Raw genomic sequence first — 20,640 nt, forward strand, 5'->3', positions numbered from 1 at the left:
ACCTTGGAAGAACAAAGGGGGAAATCGCAATGAAACCTGCCGAATATTGAATGGGCTAAACAGAGAGAACATGGAGAGGGTACTTTCAAAAGTGGGACGTCTCGGACCAGAGGTCATAGTCGCAAAAAGGAGGAAATACCTTTAGAACAGAGATGAGGAGAGATTTCTTTAGCCAAAGGGTGGTGAATATGTGAAATTCATTGCCGCAGCTATGGAGGCCAAGTCATTCGGGTATATTTAAAGCAGAGGTTGATAAGTTCTTAATTAGTAAGAGCATCAATGGTTAAGGGGAGAAGGCCGGTGAGTGAGGTTGAGAGATAATATAAATCAGCCATAATCAAATGGCAGAGCAGAGTCAGTGGGCCAATTGGCCAAATTCTGTTGCTGTCTGTTTATCTTCTTACCTGTACACAGCTCTCCCAGCTTCCACTGCCATCCAGTCCAAAGCAAAGTCGATCTGTCTCACAAATGGAGACATCCTCCGCACCACAGTATGAGCCACAGGTAATACCACATTGGGTTTCTCCCTCATTATTCTTTTAAAAAAAAATAAACAATTTAGTGCATGTTCAACTTCCATAACCTCAATCAAATCCAGATATATGCATTAGCACAGGACAATGTCATCTCCAATCAACCGGTGAACTGTATTAAGTAAATAATAGGGTCATATAAACAGAAAATTTGGCAATTTCCAGATCAGGCAGCAGCTATGGAAAAAGAAACAGCTTGTATTTCCATCTGAAGACACTTCATCAAAACTGGGAAAGAGTGGTGTAGAAAGGAATGTTTACAATAGCATGAGAGCAAATTATTTAATTTGGCGGTTAAACAGCAAATTATGCTTCTTTGTGTAGTATGTCACTAATTGTATGCCCACTTACAGATGGAAACAGAGCCAAAATAATGACAGAGAAATGTCCAATTCTGATAAAAAAAAAGAGCAAGGTATTTGAAGCTGCAACATACCCTCTAGAATAGAGGTCACCAACCTTTTTAAGCCCAAGATCCCCTACCTCGGCCTTAGTGAAATGCAAGATCGACCCCAAATCAATTAGTTACACGCATCTGCACCGGGGCAGAAAAGGCCGGAAGTAAAACACCACAATCTGGAAGTAGAAATAATGTATAAACACCAAGGGTCATCACCCTTTTTTGCACCGCGGACCGGTTTAATATCAACAATATTCCTGCAGACCGGCCGACAGGGGGATGTTAATCACGACCGGAATACAGCGATACTCGAAGCAGGTTCCTTATGTCCAGTCTATTCCACAATTTAGTTTTCGTGGCTCTCGGCACTTAGCTGCTGTCCTGCTTGCTCACGTTTTTTCCGCTGATAAAACTCAACGGGTTTGTCTTTAAATGCAGGGTGCTTGGACTCAGGGTACCGAAGCAGTTTTGAGGGCTTCGTTGCCTCATTAGACAGCCTCCGGGCCTGAAGTTCAGCTTCCCGCCCGCCCGGTGCCAGACGCCTTGGCCAGGTGCGGCTGTTCCTGTACCAGGGCTGCGGTGGTCGCAGTCTGGAGAGAGCAACCGACCAAGCGAGGAGGAGTGTGACAGGGCACGTGCCCGCCCCGTCCTTGTAGGATCTATCGACCGACAAAAGTTTGGCTCGAGGGATGACTTTCAGTATATTGCAGTGAGGTAGTTGCTCTGCTACTTACAAAACCCTGAGCCCGAATTAGGTCATCTGCCAATATTTTAGCACCGGGTTCCCCACGAACTTTCCGCGTGCTAAACAAGTTCAGAGGTGGCGCCCATCTGTCCACACTCCAGGCCAGGAAGGACCAGCGGCACTTCCAGCTGGCCAGTTACCAGAGGCCAACCAGTGATCCCTGGCGCGAGGGTATCACTGAATTTAGGCGACTGATGACCTCGCTTGGGTAATGACCTCACGTGTGTTCAACAGTGGCCGTGACAGGGAATGAGGAAAGGTGCAGCTGACTCATATCGGTTCCTCGCGGCCCGGTGGTTGGGGACAACTGAAGTACACTGTGGAGTGCGTGGCGGGGGAGCTACACGCATGCACACTGGGCAGAAAGAATGGAACTAAAACCCCACAACCCGGAAACAATCTCTCAACAGTATTTGTGTATTTATTTTACTTCTTTTTTTTTCGGGATTTACTGGGAAAGTCTCAAAGATTGACCAGTTGATCTTGATCGACGGGTTGGCGACCACTACTCTAGAAGTTGAGGTGTTGTTGCTCCAGCTGGCACTGGTCTTTGTTATAATAGTGTAGAAAGCCAGACAGAAGGTGAGAGTGGAAATAAAATGGCGAGTTAAAATGTCAGGTTCAGGTGCTTTGTAAAGTTGTCACTCCATCTGTGCTTGGACACCAAATGCAGCACACTAGATTGTATGAAGTGCAAATGAATCACTGCTTCACCTGATAGACTGACTCAGTCCCTGGATAGAAGAAGGAAGCAAAAAGAAGATGTGTGGCAGCTCCTGTGCTTACATCCAGAAGCACTATAAAAAGGAGTGGAAACTAACAGTCCAAGGAATTGCAAAGAGAACAATCTCTTTGAAATGATTCATGACATACTGCTTGATGATGGGAAGAAATGAATATCTGTGAACACCAAAAAGCCCTGTTTACTTTGGAGTCATGGTCAACATAAAACATGATCTTTGCAAAATCCTCCAAAGCCATTCAAATGTTAAGAAACCAATGTCCATGCTCTCTCCTGAAAGACATTTTTGGCATCAAAACTTGAATTACACTCAACCAGCTGGTGGGTAGTCCATATGTCTAACACCAGGTTTCCAGAGCAAGCACTCCAAGCTCTGTAAAAGCAACTGTCTTCCTAAAGGCCAGACAAAACACTTCAAAGTCATTCTTAAAGATTCCTTGAAAAAAACCTAACATCCACCCCAGTCCCCGGCCTGTGGTCACTCAATAAAGGACAGCAGCACCGAGAAGGCACCAAACACTTTGACATCTACTAAGTGAGCAAATGGAAGTCACAAGCAAGTCTTGCATAAGAATGGGAATGAGCTCACAACTTACATAATAATGCATCTTCCCGAGCAAGTACTTCCGATCCCCCTTGGGGCACAGTCTGACTAAACACGTTGATGAAGGTAGAGCAGAAGCAGTAGACTTCAACAAGGCATTTGATATGGTACCCCATGCAAGGCTTATTGAGGAAGTAAGGAGGCATGGGATCCAAGGGGACTTTGCTTACTGGATCCAGAATTGGCTAGCCCACAAAAGGCAAAGAGTGGTTATAGACAGGTCAAGTTCTGCATGGAGGTCAGAGGTTACAGTGGGACATTGATGGGATGCAAAACTGAGCTGAGAAGTGGCAGACGGAGTTCAACCCAGGTAAGTGTGAGGTGGTTCATTTTGGCAGGTCAAATATGATGGCAGAATATAGTATAAACAAGACAACCAGGTGACCTGTTGGGGCACTCTTTGAGAGAAAGGTAGTGCAGTCTGATGAGACCAGAATAAACATTAAATTACCCTGAATGCCATTGTTAGTGCTTTGCTTTGGAAATTAAAGAAGAAAAACTCAGTTTATTAAAGAAGAAAGATGCATAGCAAGACAAATCTAGCTCCTCCTCGTTTAACCAAGGACACTTTTGATGACAACACTTCTGGTTGATCTGCCACCCTTCAAGAATACTCTAACATTTTCATTTCTTTTTCCCCAGCTTAAAGCCACATACAGCTGGAATACCGGTTTCTCCAGATAAATCAACACATTCTCCATGGTTTGGCCTTGCCCTTATGTAGGGTCATAGCAAAGCATGACTGTATTGGGAACTGGCTCCGCTGAAGAGGGACATCTTCCCCTTCTGATAGACTGAGACTAATTCTTGGGATCATGACAATGTCATTTTTGAACACACCAATGTTTATCTTTGCTACGAAGAGATTGCCGTGCAGTTCTTCCACCATCATTTGAGTTCCATTGCAAAGCTTTGGTGGATCAAAGTTCCTCATTGAAATGATGGGAGATCCCCTCTTCAATTCCAGTTTATGTGGTGGCAATCCAGAGAGTTCGACCGGATCAAGGAATTCCGTTGGAAAATGAGTGACGTTAGCTCCTTCACTTGGAGGAACCAAGAACAGAATTCCTCGAGAACAGTTCTGCAGGATTGTCGAATGTTGGGTAGATGAAATCAATACATTCTTCCATAGTTTTTGCTGGCAGAATCATATCTTCAGGTAATTCAATTTCATCGTTTTCATTTTTCTCAATCTTATCTTCTCCAACATCCAATAAGAACTCAGAATATCGTCCTTCTTCCACACTCAATCACATGTTTCTCTTCAATTGAAACTTGATGAAACTTCTCCATAAGTAGGATTTTTTATGCATGAATTCTCCACATTAGCATAATTCCCTCGTTTCACAACTGCTAGAAGCTGACAGAAATCGCCACAGCAAATGGTTAAAATCCCCCCAAAGGCCTCCGTCTTGCTGCATACATCACGAAGAGTCTGGTCCATGGCTTCAAAGCTTTCCCTCCTAATTATGGGGCACTCATCCCAGACAATAAGCCTCATATTTTAGAGTAAATTTGCAGTTTTGATGTTTTTATTGATGTTACAAAGGGCACCTTCATTGACTTTGAGGGGTATCTTGAATGTGCTGTTCTACCACCAGGCATCAATGTTGCTGCAATACCGGATGATGCTACAGCAATAGCAACACCTCCATCTCCCCTAACTTTAGCGAGGATCAAGTCGATGATAAATGTGTTGCCCGTTCCTCCTGAAAATCATTGAAGATAGATTCCTTCCCAAGCAGTCACATACATATTCATATAATTCTCTTTGCTCATTATTCAATAGGGGCTCCTTCTGTGAATGCTGGATAGAAGATACAAAGCAGTAACACCAAAGCTGATTATTCTTGATGATGTGGTTGGCGCTCTCCTAAATGGGCGTGAAATCGTCACCGCTGTCCTTTGACTGCAGTAAAGGGTTTTGATGGGTGTTTCAAAGTATTTCATTACAATAAGATTTTATTATCTTATTGATGGGTGGCAGTTTGATCTGTCCCAATCCTGCACATGCTGAAGGTGATTAGCAGAATGTGACTGCTCGAAATTGAGCTGCCCTGCCCTTTTGCTGCGGTTGGTGTCGCTGCTGTGAGCATCATGAAGCACTGCTGAGGCTAGCCGTGTGCATGCGTCATGGTGTCGCATCGTGGTTTCCATGAAAGCTGGAATCGGGTGTGGAAAGCGAGGCCTGTTGACGAGTGAGCAATTTTATAAGAATATGACCCCAAGCTTTGCATGCATTCTGTAAGTTAGTGCATTTTAAATCTATTTAGTCAAAAAAAAGTGCTGCTTTAATGTACCATTTGGACTAATTTGAGGGCACATATAAACTGACAAACAGAATGAGAATTTTAGTAATGTATAGATAGTAAGACTCTTGGCAATGTGGAGGATCAGAGGGATCTTGGGGTCCAGGTTCATACGACACTCAAAGCTGCTGCGCAAGTTGACTCTATGGTTAAGAAGGCATACAGCGCACTGGACTTCATCAACTGTAGGATTGAGTTTAGGAACCGAAAGGTAATGTTACAGCTATATAGGACCCTGGTCAGACCCCACTTGGAGTACTGTGCTCAGTTCTGGTCGCCTCACTACAGGAAAGATGTAGAAACTACAGGAAGGGTGCAGAGGAGATTTCCAAGGATGTTGCCTGGAGTGGGGAGCATGCCTTATGAGAATAGGTTGAGTGAACTCGGCCTTTTCTCCTTGGAGCAGCAGAGGATGAGAGGTGACCTGATTGAGGTGTATAAGACGATGATAGGCATTGATTGTGTGGATAGTCAGAGGCTTTTTCCCAGGGCTGAAAAGGCAAACACAAAAGGCACAGTTTTAAGCTGCTTGGAAGTAGGTACATAGGAAATGTCAGGGTAAGTTGTTTTTCTTTAACGCAGAAAGTGGTGAGTGCGTGGAATGGGCTGTCGGCAGTGGAGGTGGATACGATAGGGTCTTTTAAGAGACTCCTGGATAGGTACATGGCGCTTAGAAAAATAGAGGGCTAAGGGTAACCCTAGGTAATTTCTAAAGTACGTACATGTTCGGCACAGCACTGTGGACCGCAGGACCCGTATTGTGCTGTAGGTTTTCTATGTTTCTATGAATCTTCAGTCTACACAAGGCAACAGAGATGGAGTGGGAGCAAGTCTTCCTGAACCCTGAGGAGCTACCTATGAGGATGAGAAGCTATTTCTCAGTGAGGATCCACATTGTAGTAGCTAATGTTCTGACTTCTGTACATGGCAGTCACCAGCAACCTTCCCTCTAACACTAGGGGGCACTGTCTTTGATTGTCCATTTAGGAAAGAACTATGGTAACAAGTAATGTGTTACATTTCATTTATCATTTATTGATTGAGATACAGTGCGGAATAGGCCCTTCCAGCCTCGCAATCCTGTGATTTAATCCTAGCCTAACCATGGAACAATTTACATAGATAATCTTGGTCCCAATTCTACAGTCACATGTAATGCCCTTTTATATGTTGTGAAATGCATTCCTCTTCCCCCTCCCCACCCTCAATTTACATTAGAAACTGCCCAGGTAAACATTTCACACTAATACTCGCTTATGGTATTGCAGAACCCTCTTCACTTCAACATGGTTGGCATTTTTATTATGGGATTTGCCTCTAAATCTGTTTGCCCAAATTGCAGTATCATTGGAACAGTTCAAGTGCTTATAAAAGAAGCAAATTTAACCTCTGAGATTCCACTTTCAAGGTTTGATCTTGCAAAACCTCAAGAACAATTAAACTAAATAAAAGCAATTCAACAAAGACTTCACTTTCCCTTGCAAGACAGTAAGAACAAAGTCGAGGGCTAATTGACTTACTCATAGAAGTGGCATTTGGAGATACACAGGAAGGTGCAGTCCCTTTGAGCCTTAATGCTGAAGATAAGTGGCTCTCCAGTTAGCACAGCCAGCTGCCCCACAATCTCTCCAGGATGAGCAACAAACAGGCAATTCTCCTCTTCCCTGTCAATCATTCGCTGATAAACGTGCAACATCCCCGAGACCACAAAATGAATGCTGACATCCTAAGGAGGAAACAAGCATTGTTGGTAAATTCATTGCCTAGACAATGCACTACTCTTTTGAAAAAATATCAATTTCCCTTTCTTCCATTACACCACAATCTACGGGAAATCAGCAATCTGCTTCAAATGAAAGCTACTAGGATAGTCGAGAGATGCAACATCAGACCATTTGCATTCATTCCCATTACAACATAGGAGGCCACTTTTACCAGAATTGCTGGAAAAGTACTTTTAAATTATCGATAAATTACCAACCTGATAATGTTTTAAACAGATTGTACAAGGTGGAATAAACAGGAAACAAGTCCAGCAGTGTAACCTTGAAGTTGAAACTCAAAGCCTAACATAGCATCTTAATTGGACATGTAGCATATAGGAGTTTTTTGAATGCAAAATTTACTACGGATCAGGACAGGTGAGGAGAGGCCAGGAGATCACAGATGAGTTTTTACAGTATCAGTGAATCTTTCGGAACATGGACAATTTCAAACATTTATACAATGACTTTGGCAAGAGGGAAAGATGTCAACTTGCAGCAGGGAAGACAAAATCTGATCCTCTAGGACGGGACCAACCTTCTTTATGCCAATGTGCCTTACCATTAACTGAGTGGTCTGTACACATCAAACTGTGGATCCCTGCTCCAGGAGGAAACCAAGGCTTGCTTCTTTTCCACAAAGTTAAAAATAAAACAATAGTCTTCACAATATTATTTATTTACCTTAAATTTTCAGGATGTGAGCATGCACGATGGTGAGGATGAATTTTAGACCATTTCTCCATACAAAACTGTTTCAGTTCATCAATATTTCTAGGATACCTTGCATAAACAGGTCCCTTCAGGTTATTTTCAAATGAATTACGGTCTGAACTCTGACTTGGCCATTCCAAAACATGGAATTTTCTTCTTTTTAAACCATTCTGATGTTGATTTCCTCTTGTGTTTTGGATCACTTATCTTGCTGCATTATCCAACTTCTATTAAGCTTCAAGTGACAGACCACTACCCTGACATTCTCCTGTAAAATGTCTTGATATAATTTTGAATTCATTGTTCCCTCAACAACTGCAAGCTGTCATGGCCCTGAGGCAGCAAAGCAGCCCAAAACTATGATGCTCCTTCCACCTTGCTTCACAGTTGGGATTAGGTTTTGGTGTTAGTGTGCCCTTTTCCTCCAAAGTTCAACTTTTGTCTCATCTGTCCACAGAACATTGTCCCAAAAGTAGTGTGGATCATCCAGGTGGTCTTTTGAAAACTTGAAATGTGCAGCAATGTTTTTTTTTGGAGAGCAGTGGTTTCCTCTGTGGTGTCCTTCCATGAATACAATTCTTGTTCAGTGTTTTTCTTATAGTAGACACATGAACAGAGACTTTAGCAAGCTCTAGGGATTTCTGCAGGTCTTTTGCCATTACCTCCTTCATCATTCATTGATTTGAACATCTGACTCCAAACAGCTTTTGTAGAAGGCATTACCCCAAAGGTTCACATACTTCCTTGAACTTACACTGTGATTGTTTAAATGGTGTACTCAGTATTGACGTGAAGTAGTATAATTGTTTTATGTGTTATTAGTTTAGGCAGATTGTGTTTGTCTATTATGGTGACTTAGGTGAAGATCAGACTACATTTTATGAGTAATTAATGCAGTAAAACAGGTAATTGCAAAGGGCTCACAAACTTTTTCCTATAACTGTACTCGATGTCCTGTTCTTACCTGGTCACCTTGCCTGGCCACAACTGTTCCAGCTTTAATTTGCTGAAGAACCACTCTGCCATCCAGCAGTGATGGATCCTGGGGAAGAGAATAAGAACGTAGATATCAATGATCCGTTTCTGCTGATACTTTGCTTAACCTTAGCTTCCTACTGTTCCAATTTCAAAATCTCCTCTGTCACACTGTCAAAAGAACATGTGATTCAATCCTTCTCAAACTAATGCTACCTATTGTGCACTCAGCTTCTGAATGTGGTTCTTAATGTAACTTCCAAATGTGTGATATTTGGCCCAAATTCCATCTGCATTTCCATTAATTTTACACAGGGCATGCAAAAGAACTGGGCTGATGCAACCAGGACAAACATTTAAAAGCCATTTCTATTTCTGGTTAGGAAGTAGAAACAAGAAGAAAAGTACAATCAGGGCAGAGATGATGGTTTGGATTAGATATGTGTGGTCACTGGCAGCTCAGAACAGGCATCTCATATTCCTGAAACATTATAAGCAGCAAGTCGCGAGTACTTGGTTTTGAAAAGGCAGGCATACATGAAGTACACAGTGATTCATTCTGTTGAGAAACAATCTAAATTAAATGGTTCAGTGATGTATATAAACTAATCTTTGAGGGGAGGGGGGCACAGACACAGAGGATGCACAGCTTTATTAATGTCATACCTTACAAAACTTAGAGGAGTAAACATACACAAAACATGGGTTGTGAATTATTTAAGTTAACTTTTTTAAAAATGTCATGTCTTTAGGAGGTTCCACAGGAGATCTTCTAGAACAACAACAGAGTGAAAAGACTTCAGGCATGTGAAGAAATGCGGGGACAAAGATATGGGGAGATTTGAAGGACTTTTTCAAAATCAGGAAGTGTTCTGCTGAAGTTAGGAAAATGCATTTCTGGCAATCAAGCGCATTGATTTAAAATACTCAGTGCAAGAATCTGTGGCAGAGGGAGGCAGGAGATATCCAGTGAATAAGGATGATAATGAATGTACTCGTTGCAAGTGTGAAAGCAGATTTGATTATAGCTGTGCTGTCTTTACGACAGTTATTTAGTTTATAATATTTTCGCTTAGTAATTCATTCAATAGTATTTTCTAGTTAGAATTAGAAGTGTTTAAAGTGTATTCATTGCATGTAAAATATATCGGCATGCGATGACGTCACATCCGGTTTCGCCGCGTCTTGTGGGAAAACACCGGTTTGAAATTAGCGCGAGGGTGGGGGCTTTCCACGAGGCTCACCTGAGCACAAGCAGTTTTGCAGGCATGAGAAATCACAGTGAGAGCAACGCTGTAAGTTAATAGATAATCGATATATTGAACTAAGATGTTAATAGTGATCCTGTTAGAGGTAACGTCGGTAGGTAATGTTTATGCTTTCGTTAGTTAAAGAGTCGCGGATAGTTTGCATGGAAGTGTATTTAAAGTAGTCAATGGAGCAGGTAAACTCTCCCTGTATACTGCACCTTAGTGTAATGTAGTTATAGTCACCTTTGCAAGTATTTACACTTGAAATGTGATATTAAGGAAGGAACAAATACTGTATCAATCTTGTATTGTTTTATCAACAGTTTTCACCATATGTTAATGTGAAGAGTGAACAGTAAATGGTTAATCTTACTGCGATCTGGTTCTTATTAACTGTGGTTTATCCGGACGTTAAATTCGGCGTTTCGTTACACCCGAAGGAGAACGTGACAGTGAAAAAGCGGCATTATCAGGTGTTTCAAGTGCTGCAATGTCAGCTCAATCCAGCATCAAGTCGACGCCGCCCAGCGACAAGGGCAGTAAACCGACATCAAGTAAGCCCACCCGGGCGTTATCAGGTGTTCCAAGTGCTGCAATGTCAGCTCGATCCGGGATCAAGTCGATGGCGCCCAGCGACAAGGGCAGTAGAACGACATCAAGTAAGTCCACACAGGCAAGAGCCAAGGCAGAAGCCGCCAAGGTGCGACTGCATTACGCCAAACAAGAGGCAGTTTTGAAAATGAAACTGGCCACCAGAGAAGCTGAAATCCAGAAAGAAAAGGCCGCCAGAGAAGCCGAAATCCAGAAAGAACAGGCCGCCAGAGAAGCCGAAACCCAGTTGGAAATGACAAAAATATCGACAGAGTTGCATGTGCTGCAGCTAGAAGGAGAAGGAGAAGCTGCCAGGGTGGAAGCAGAGTACATAGAAGAAGCTGAAGGGTCGCGTGATCTGACCGAAACAAGCTCTGCTTTGGAAAGGACCAGACTGGAACGCACGAGCGACTATGTACAATATCAAGCAGACAGGCAGGCTCGTCTCCCCTCTCCATACCTATTCGATAACTTCCCCAGCTACGAGGAAGAGAATTTACCCTCGCGGCCCCGCGATGAAGTCAAGAATGAAAGAGCTGACAACCGATATACTTTGACACCAAAGTTACAAAGTTCGATGCGAAGAGACGCGGAGGTTGAATCCAGGACGGCAAATTCCATGAGAAACGTGCGTTCTCAGTCATATGGGCGCCAACGCACTTCTCCAGCCCACATGCCGCTTGCAGCCGATCCCACGCTGCAGTATTTAGCACGACGGGATCTCGTCACTTCGGGACTGTACCAGTTTGACGATAAACCCGAAAATTACCGTGCTTGGCTCTCCACATTCACCAACGTGATTGACGGGGTCCAGCTCAGTGCAACCCAAAGGTTGGACCTTATGGCGAAATGGCTGGGGAAAGAATCACGCGACCAGGTGAGACGCATGCGTTCAGTGTACATCAACAAACCTGAGCTAGCCTTAAGCGAAGCGTGGGAGAGACTTTGGGAGAGATATGGGTCCCCCGACATTATTGAAAGGGCGCTATATCGACGTCTGGAAAACTTTCCTAAGGTGTCAGCCAAAGATCACTTTAAGTTAAGAGAATTCGGAGATTTACTCATGGAGATCCAAGGCGCCAAAGAAGATGGCTATTCAGCTGGTCTAGTATTCCTAGATACTCCATCCGGGATTAGACCAATTGTGGACAAACTTCCATTTGGGCTGCAGGACAAGTGGCTGACTGTTGCCTCAGAGTACAAGGAAGACCACGATGGTCGATTTCCTCCCTTTGAGCTCCTCACTAGGTTTGTGTGCAAGGAGGCGAAGAGGCGAAACGACCCTAGCCTTGTAGGTCCAGGAAGCAGTTCGATTTACACCAAGCCAGGCAGATCCGTTTCGAATGTTTTCAACATTGATAAACCCGTGTCAGTGCTCAAGACCGAAGCCCTTACGACTAACAACGACCCTGGCAAGTATTGTCCATTGCATAACAAACCTCACCCCCTGAAAGCATGCAGAATGTTTAGGGAAAAACCCCTTGAAGAGAGGACGGCTCTTCTCAAGGAGAAAAGAATATGTTTTAGATGCTGTTCCTCAACCTCTCACCTCGCCAGAGAGTGTACGATCGCCGTGAAGTGTCCGGAATGTGGCAGCCCAGATCACGTCGAGGCCATGCATCCCGACCTGTCACCACAAACCGAGAGCGCTCCTTCACCCCCACAACAGGACGGCGGGGAGGGAGAGGCTCACTCTAGGTCAATAGCTGTCAGCACGAACTGTACAGAAGTTTGCGGTCAAGCTCAGTCAAGTCGTTCTTGTTCCAAGATCTGCCTCACTAAGGTGTACCCTAAAGGAGCCAAAGACAAGGCCATCAAAGCCTATGTGATTCTGGACGATCAGAGCAATCGTTCACTAGTCAGTCCAGAGTTCTTTAAATTGTTCAACATTGAGAGTGAGCGGTTCCCATACTACCTCAAAACTTGCTCAGGCAACATGAAAACCCAAGGAAGGAAGGCAGAAGGCATCCAGATCGAGTCCCTGGATGGTAAAGTCGTCATCTGTCTCCCTCCGCTCTTAGAGTGCAATGAAATCATGAATAACCGCGCTGGGATCCCGACACCAAGTGCGGTGCTACACCAGCCGCATCTCCACCACATCGCCAAACACATCCCAGAACTGGATCCGAAAGCGGAAATACTCCTGCTATTAGGAAGAGATGTTATCCAGGTACACAAGGTTAGGCAGCAGATCAATGGACCACTCAACGCCCCCTTCGCGCAACGTCTGGATCTGGGCTGGGTGGTGATAGGAGAGGTGTGTCTCGGTGACGTACACAAACCGATGGTTAACACACTCAAGACCAATGTGCTAGAGAGTGGCCGCCATTCAATCTTTCGACCCTGCCCGAGTGTCCCGTGCATCAAGGAAGCACAACAAGGCGTTAACAAGCGCGAGGCAAGCGACGAGTCGCTGGGCCAGTCAGTCTTCGCTCTAACGAAGTATGACAACAAACTTGCACAATCAGCTCAAGATACCATTTCTTTAAAAACCAAAGACACCAAGGTCTTCAGAGATGAAGCAAATAATGGGGTTGCCCCATTGCCAATCAGAGAACCACGCCAGCGCTCACCAGATAACAAAGAGCAGGCAGTCAAACGGTTCACGTCCTTACGGAAAACCTGGAAAAGGAAACCTGAGATACAGCAACGCACCCGATTGGCCCACGAGGTACTGTGCACCCTAATGGCAGAGGTCACAGCCATTATAAACGCACAATCATTCCTACCTGTGTCTTCTGACCCAGAAAACCCCTTTATACTTTCGCCATCAACGCTCCTTACGCAGAAGGCAGGAGCACCTCCTCCACCAGGAGACTTCTCAGACAAGGATTTGTACACAAAGCAATGGAGACAAGTCCAGGCTCTGGCAAATCAGTTCTGGTCCCGCTGGAGACAAAAATATCTACCTTTGTTGCAACAGAGACAAAAGTGGACAGAACCCCGCAGGAATCTTCAAGTTGAAGACTTAGTCCTGCTCAGGGACAAGCAAGTCGCTCGCAACAGCTGGCCAACTGCCAGAATCACTGCTACATTCCCTAGCGAGGATGGACATGTCAGGAAGATCGAATTGAAGATACCGACCAAGGCGATGTGAAAATTTACCAAGGGCCAGTTACAGAAGTTATTCTACTTCTACCCAATGACTGATTAAGAGACTAAGTTTTGTACTCTGCTCATTGTGACCTTACGAAGGTCAAGCGGGGAGTGTGCTGTCTTTACGACAGTTATTTAGTTTATAATATTTTCGCTTAGTAATTCATTCAATAGTATTTTCTAGTTAGAATTAGAAGTGTTTAAAGTGTATTCATTGCATGTAAAATATATCGGCATGCGATGACGTCACATCCGGTTTCGCCGCGTCTTGTGGGAAAACACCGGTTTGAAATTAGCGCGAGGGTGGGGGCTTTCCACGAGGCTCACCTGAGCACAAGCAGTTTTGCAGGCATGAGAAATCACAGTGAGAGCAACGCTGTAAGTTAATAGATAATCGATATATTGAACTAAGATGTTAATAGTGATCCTGTTAGAGGTAACGTCGGTAGGTAATGTTTATGCTTTCGTTAGTTAAAGAGTCGCGGATAGTTTGCATGGAAGTGTATTTAAAGTAGTCAATGGAGCAGGTAAACTCTCCCTGTATACTGCACCTTAGTGTAATGTAGTTATAGTCACCTTTGCAAGTATTTACACTTGAAATGTGATATTAAGGAAGGAACAAATACTGTATCAATCTTGTATTGTTTTATCAACAGTTTTCACCATATGTTAATGTGAAGAGTGAACAGTAAATGGTTAATCTTACTGCGATCTGGTTCTTATTAACTGTGGTTTATCCGGACGTTAAATTCGGCGTTTCGTTACACCCGAAGGAGAACGTGACAATAGCATTGAAAAGATCAAAGGAAAGAAACCAATTAGATAGTCTTTTAAAGATTTGGGAAAGACAAAGCTGCCTTCTATAAATCAAAATTTGCAGCTAAACAACACAGGGAGGTAGCAATAGCAAATGATAACAAAAATAGGAACTGCAGCAGTAGCAAGCTGACAAGGCCTCAACGTGTACTGTTTAGCTGACAGGTTCAAAATGTGCCATTTTCCAGCCACTGTCAACTAACATGGCTACATAAAGCATTTCATGCAGAGCTTGACAGTAATTTGCAAAGTACAAGTTAACTTAAGAAATGATATTTGACTCGCCACTAACGGTTTTCAATAGAGAACAATTTATTTTCATCTTCTTTTCAAACATTCCAAAAATTATACTCAGTACTGTTTTACAAAAGCTAAACTGTCAGATGACAACCCTGTGGGGGATTCAGCAAAGTTAAAGAAAAATGAAAGCAAAGTGATTTGTATTGTAGACTCTTGGTGTTCTATGAATGATCATTTAAGTTATTATTTGAAAATCAGGGCCAAGCTCTACATTAAATAGATTAGGCAGTTCTGTCAGTGAATAATCAATGGCTGCACTCTTTTAACCAAAGACTAGCAAGCTGAAGAACATGAGGCCAAATTGACTAGACTCTGGTGTCATCCTAATTAACAGATCTAGAAACAAAATACAACAAACGCTGCAGAGCAGAAATGGAAAGTGGTGATAATATGTAGGCTGTATTTGTGGAGAGAAAAATAAAGTTAACGCTTCAGGGTAATGATCTTTCATTGGAATTGCTTCTCTCCACAGCCAGTGACTAATCTGCTGAGTAATTTCAGCATTATTTTTCTTTAGATTCCAGCTATTTCTTTATTTAGGGGTACAGCACAAAGTAGGCCCTTTGAGACATGCCACCCCAGAAACCCCCCAATTCAAACCAAGCCTAATCATGGGTCAACAGACAATGATCAATTAACCTACCAAATGGTACGTCTTTGGACTGTGGGAGGAAACCGAAGCAGTCAGAGAAAACCCATGTGATCACAAGGAGGATGAAGATTGCAAGATGGAAGGATCAAAGACCACTTTCTAAGTAAGTTGACAACAGCAGATTTGAGAGAAAGGAGGACAGGATATAACAAGATATACATGTTGGTATTATTTGTTCTAAAAGTTAGAAATGGAAGATGGGTGGGTGCTTTAGCAGAAATACGGTCTGTTTGAGAGAATAGGCCAGGTGGCTGACCTAAATTCATAGATAACATGAAAACAAAGAGCTGGAATTACTCAACAGTTCATGCTGCATCTGTGGAGACAGAAAGTCGTTTCAGTTCCATGATCCTTCATCAAAATGACAATGTCATTTCAGATTTCCAGCCATCCACAATTTTTAAACATCCTTCAATTGGGGGAAGTAAATTCATGAAAAATTTTTTAAAAAAACAACAGTAACCATAGTTATAATGAAGCTACCAAGTTGCCTTAAAAGCCATCCAATTTAGTAATCTGCTGTTCTTACTGAGTGTTAGACACTAGCCCCATAGCTGTAGTCAACAGTCCCAAAATGCCCTACCATGTCGCTCAATTACTCAGTTCATTTGCTTCACTAAAGCATTTAGGGATGGACAAGAAATTCTTCCCTGAACCACATGCAAGTAAAGTTAACTATCTGTATAAAGTGGAATCCTCACACCCCACCCAAAAGGGCACTCATAACTCTTCAAAATATTGAGCATTCAAAGTTTTAATGGGCACCAGCATGAGGTCAGACAATTACTGTACTCAGCAAAACATACGAGTATTAAAAATATCTTCTGGGAAAACTAAAGAGTAAGTTAGAGGATTGGGGTGCTTTTCAAAACCACCAACAGACTACTAAAAGTGCAGTTAGGAAGAGAAAATGAACTGTGAAGGTAAGGTTGATAATAATATAAAATATACCAGAAGTTTTTTTCAGACATATAAAGAGTTAAAAAAATAGTGTAGAGTGGATATCAGACTGCTGGAGAATGTTGCAGAGGAGGGTGCAATGGGGGACAACCATTGTCAGATAACTTCAGTATGTATTTTATGTCAGTCTTCACTGTGAAAGACACGAGCAGTTTGCCAGAAATTCAAAACTGTAAGGGGGCAGAAGTGAGTGTAGTTCTTATTCCTAAGGAGAAAGTGCTTTGGAAGCTGAAAAGTCTGAAGGTAGAAAAGTCACCTGAATGAAAGGACTACACACCACAGTTCTGAAAGAGGTAGCTAAAGAGATTGCGGTGCCATAAGTCATGAACTTCTGAGAATCACCAGATTCTTGAGTGGGTCTGGAGGACTGGAAAATTGCAAATGTCGTTCCATTCATTAAGAAAGGTAGGTGGCAAAATTCAGGAAATTATAGGCTCATTATCCTGATGTGTGGTTTGGTAAAATGTTGGAGTCCATTATTAAATGATGAGGTTTCAGGATACTTGGAGGCACCTGATAAAATAGGCCAAAGTCCACATGGCTTTCTTAAGGGGAAACATTGCCTGAGAAATCTGTTGGAATTCTTTGAAAAAATACCAGGCAGGATAGACAATGGAGAAAGTTATTTACTTGAATTTTCAGAATCCCTTTGACAATATGCGGCGCATGAGGCTATTAAACAAGAGCCCATGGTATTACAAAAAATAGCATGAATAGAAGATAAGGGGGCTTTTTCTGGTTGGCTGCCAGTGTTCCACAGGGTTTGGTTTTGGGACTGCCTCTTTTCAGATAATATCAATTATCTGGATGACACAATTGATAGCTTTGTGGCCAAGTTTGCAATTGACACAACAGGGGCAGGCAGCATTGAGGAAGGAGAGTGCTTAGAAAAGGACTTGGACAGATTAGGAGAATGAGCAAAGACGTGGCAATTAGAATAGTGTAGAGAAGTGTTTGGACATGCACTTTGGTAGAAATAATAAACGTACAGACTATCTGTAGACTACATCAGTCATGATTGAATAGTGGTGCAGAGTCAATGGAACAAATGGCCTAACTCTGCTCCTATGTCTTATGGTCTTCCATTCTAAAGAATAGTTTCAGCCAAAATTCTTCTGCTCAGTAGATCAAGAGTCTGTATTCACTAATTTACATTGAAGCCCTTTCAAAGGGGAAGCCAATTCTAAAATTATTATCCTTGTTTTCAAGGCCAATCTTGTTTCTCTACTGATGAAACTAACTTCAAATTGTAATGTGTTACAAATAATATTCACTGCCTGTCTTACAATTTGGCCTCTTCTCTGAAAATTTAGAAAGTCAATCATTCACCTCTTCTAGTTCAAGAAGTTCAAAAGATTTGTGTTTCCATAATCCTAACTGGCTTGCTTTCAACTGCTTAAAGAGAGAGCAAAAGCTTCTGTAAATAAAATCTAAATACTAGCTACTTAAAAGATGAAACAGGAAATAAAAATGGGCAATAATAAAATGGCAAGAATGTTAAGCAACTATCAAGTAGCTTGACAGTATTTCCTATTTGACTAGAGAAACCGTTGGAAACTAATTAGCAATGGCTAGTGAAGAAATCAAAACAATTAATATAACTTTTTACAGGTTGAGTACCCCTTTATCCAAAATCCAAAAAGCTCATAAATCCTAATTATTTTGAGCACTGACACAACGGCACAAGTGGAAAATTCCTCAAGGCTCCCAGGCAATACGCAGGTCTCTGCACACCACAGACAGTGAGAAGTGATCTCACATATGAACGGAAGTTCATGAAAAATAGAAAAACACTGTATAAAGTGATAAATGAAGATCACAATGATGTATTGAAAGAGTGAATCCGTCAACGTCATATGTCACTTAACAGTATGCCGATTATGAAACAAAGATCAATTGTGATAAACTGAAAATTGAAGGTGATTGTTTCATGCAGAAAATTATTTAAAATATTATATAAAATTAAACCCCTCCAATGGAATGGGCAGCTGTTTGAAACCAATGGTAAATATGGAGCTAATCACAACACTGGAACACAGTTGGAGGCGGTCATTCAACTTCAACAGTCTGTGGAGGACCCAGCTCCATGACGTCAGACTGTGCTCTGACTGTGGACTGTTCACTCTATGTGCTTCCAACCAGCTGTACATAAGATGTATATGTATTGTACATGGATTTTGTGTTTAAACTTGGGTTCGATCCCCAAAGTATCTCATCATATCGATGCAAAATCCGAAACAGCCTCAAGCATTTTAGGTAAGGAATGTCAACCTGTAATAAAAAGTACTAGGTAAACTAATGAGATTAAGAGGTCAAACACGAGGAAATCTGCAGATGCTGGAAATTCAAGCAACACACACGAAATGCTGATGGAACGCAGCAGGCCAGGCAGCGTCTATGGGAAGAAGTACAGTTGACGTTTCGGGCTGAGACCCTTCGTCAGAACTAACTGAAAGAAAAGATAGTAAGAGATTTGAAATTAGGAGGAGGAGGGGGAAATCCGAAATGATAGGAGAAGACAGGAGGGAAAGGGGTGAAGCTAAGAGCTGGAAAAGTGATTTGCAAAAGGGATACAGAGCTGGAGAAGGGTAAGGATCTTGGGACGGGAGGCCTGGGGAGAAAGAAAGGCAGAGGGGAGCACCAGAGGGAGATGGTGAACAGGCAAAGAGAGAGAAGTAAGAGGGGGAGAGAGAGAGGAAAAAAAAGAAGGGGGGAAGGGGGAAATAAATAAGGGATGGGGTAAGAAGGGGAGGAGGGGCATTAACAGGGTTAGCTAACAGAATTAATTAATGGAAGTTAATGGATTTAATTAACGGAAGTTAACGGAATGCCCCTCCTCCCCTTCTTACCCCATCCCTTATTTATTTATTTATTCATTCATTCATTCATTCTTTCCCCCCTCCTTTTTTTTCTCTCTCTGCCCCTCTCAATCACCTTTCCAACTCTTAGCTTCACCCCACCCTCTCCTGTCTTCTCCTATCATTTCAGATTTCCCCCTCCCCCTCCTACTTTCAAATCTCTTACTACCTTTCAGTTAGTCCTGACGAAGGGTCTCGGCCCAGAACATCCACTTTACTGCTTCCTATAGATGCTGCCTGATCAGCATTTTGTATGTGTTGCTTAAGAGGTCAAATGCAGGTTCAAAGTTCAAAGTAAATTTATTATCAAAGTACATATACGTCACCATATACAACCCTGAGATTCACCCGCTTGAAGGCAAGAAGAACAAATCCAAGAAACACAACAGAATCGATGAAAGACCTCACCCAACAGGATGGGCACACAACCAATACGCAAAGGACAACTAACTGCATAATAATAATAATAATAATTAACCAATAAATATCCAAAATATGAAATGAAGTCCTTGGAAGTGAGTCCACAGGTTGTGGGAACAGCTCAGTGATGGGGCAAGTGAAGTTTAGAACATAGAACAGTACAGCACGGTAAGTTGTGTGACGTTATCCCCTCTGGCTCAAGAGCCTGATGTTTGAGGGGTAATAAATGTCCCAAAGGCCCCTGTATGTTCTTCCTGATGGCAGCAGGGATAACAGAGCATGACCTGGGTGGTAGAGGTCCTTGATGGTGAATGCCGTTTTCCGGTGACAGCACTCAGAGTAGATGTGCTCAGTGATGGGGAGGGTTTTACCCGTGTTAGCTGAAGCCACATTCACTAGTTTTTGTAGGACTTTCCATTCAAGGGCATTGGTGTTTCAATCAACGTACTCTCCACTGCACATCTATAGAAGCTTGTCAAAGTATTGGATATCACGCTGAATCTTCACAAATTTCTAAGGAAGTAGAGGCATTGCCGTGCTTTCTTTGTTATTGCACTTATTTGCTGGGCACAGAACAGATCCTCTGAAATGATAATACCAAAGAATTTAAAGTTGTTGAGCCTCTCCACCTCTGATCCCCTGATGAAGATGGTTTCCATAATCAGCACCTTGGTCTGAGTGAAAAGTTGCTGTTGTGGCACCACTCAACCTCTATGTGCTGATTCAGCCAACGACGGTACTGCTATCAGCATTGGAGCTGTGATTAGCCACACAGCCTTAAGTATAAAGCGAGTACAGCAGGGGACTAAGCACACAACCATGCGCTGATGGAGATTGTGGAGGAGATGTTGTTGTCAATCCAAACTGACTGGGGTCTGCAGGGAGGAAAACAAGGATTTAATTGCACAAGAA

At 42.7% G+C, this 20,640-nt stretch overlaps 2 protein-coding genes across 3 annotated transcripts in view; one reads left to right on the forward strand and one right to left on the reverse strand.

Moving 5' to 3' along the window:
- The window catches only part of pnpla7b (patatin-like phospholipase domain containing 7b), a 329,041-nt gene that overhangs the window by 194,456 nt on the left and 113,945 nt on the right, over positions 1 to 20,640 (reverse strand). For both annotated transcript variants that reach the window (XM_059994311.1, XM_059994312.1), the window contains exons 16-18: positions 8,775 to 8,852; positions 6,854 to 7,059; positions 405 to 536 (exon numbers count right to left, since the gene is read on the reverse strand). In XM_059994311.1, coding sequence (XP_059850294.1) covers positions 405 to 536; positions 6,854 to 7,059; positions 8,775 to 8,852 — 416 coding nt within the window. The remainder of the gene's footprint in view (positions 1 to 404; positions 537 to 6,853; positions 7,060 to 8,774; positions 8,853 to 20,640) is intronic.
- Positions 9,847 to 14,428, forward strand: LOC132407584 (uncharacterized). Its single transcript, XM_059994313.1, has 2 exons — positions 9,847 to 10,080; positions 10,359 to 14,428. Exon 2 carries the CDS (start codon positions 10,526 to 10,528, stop codon positions 13,721 to 13,723), a length of 3,198 nt encoding a protein of 1,065 aa, XP_059850296.1. The 5' UTR covers positions 9,847 to 10,080; positions 10,359 to 10,525; the 3' UTR covers positions 13,724 to 14,428.

The sequence above is a fragment of the Hypanus sabinus genome, chromosome 18 (genome assembly GCF_030144855.1).
Source record: "Hypanus sabinus isolate sHypSab1 chromosome 18, sHypSab1.hap1, whole genome shotgun sequence".
NCBI lineage: Eukaryota > Metazoa > Chordata > Chondrichthyes > Myliobatiformes > Dasyatidae > Hypanus > Hypanus sabinus.

Coding starts and splice junctions, on each gene's coding strand:
- LOC132407584 (XM_059994313.1), top strand. CDS start 10,526: ATGTCAGCTCAATCCAGCATCAAGTCGACGCCGCCCAGCGACAAGGGC.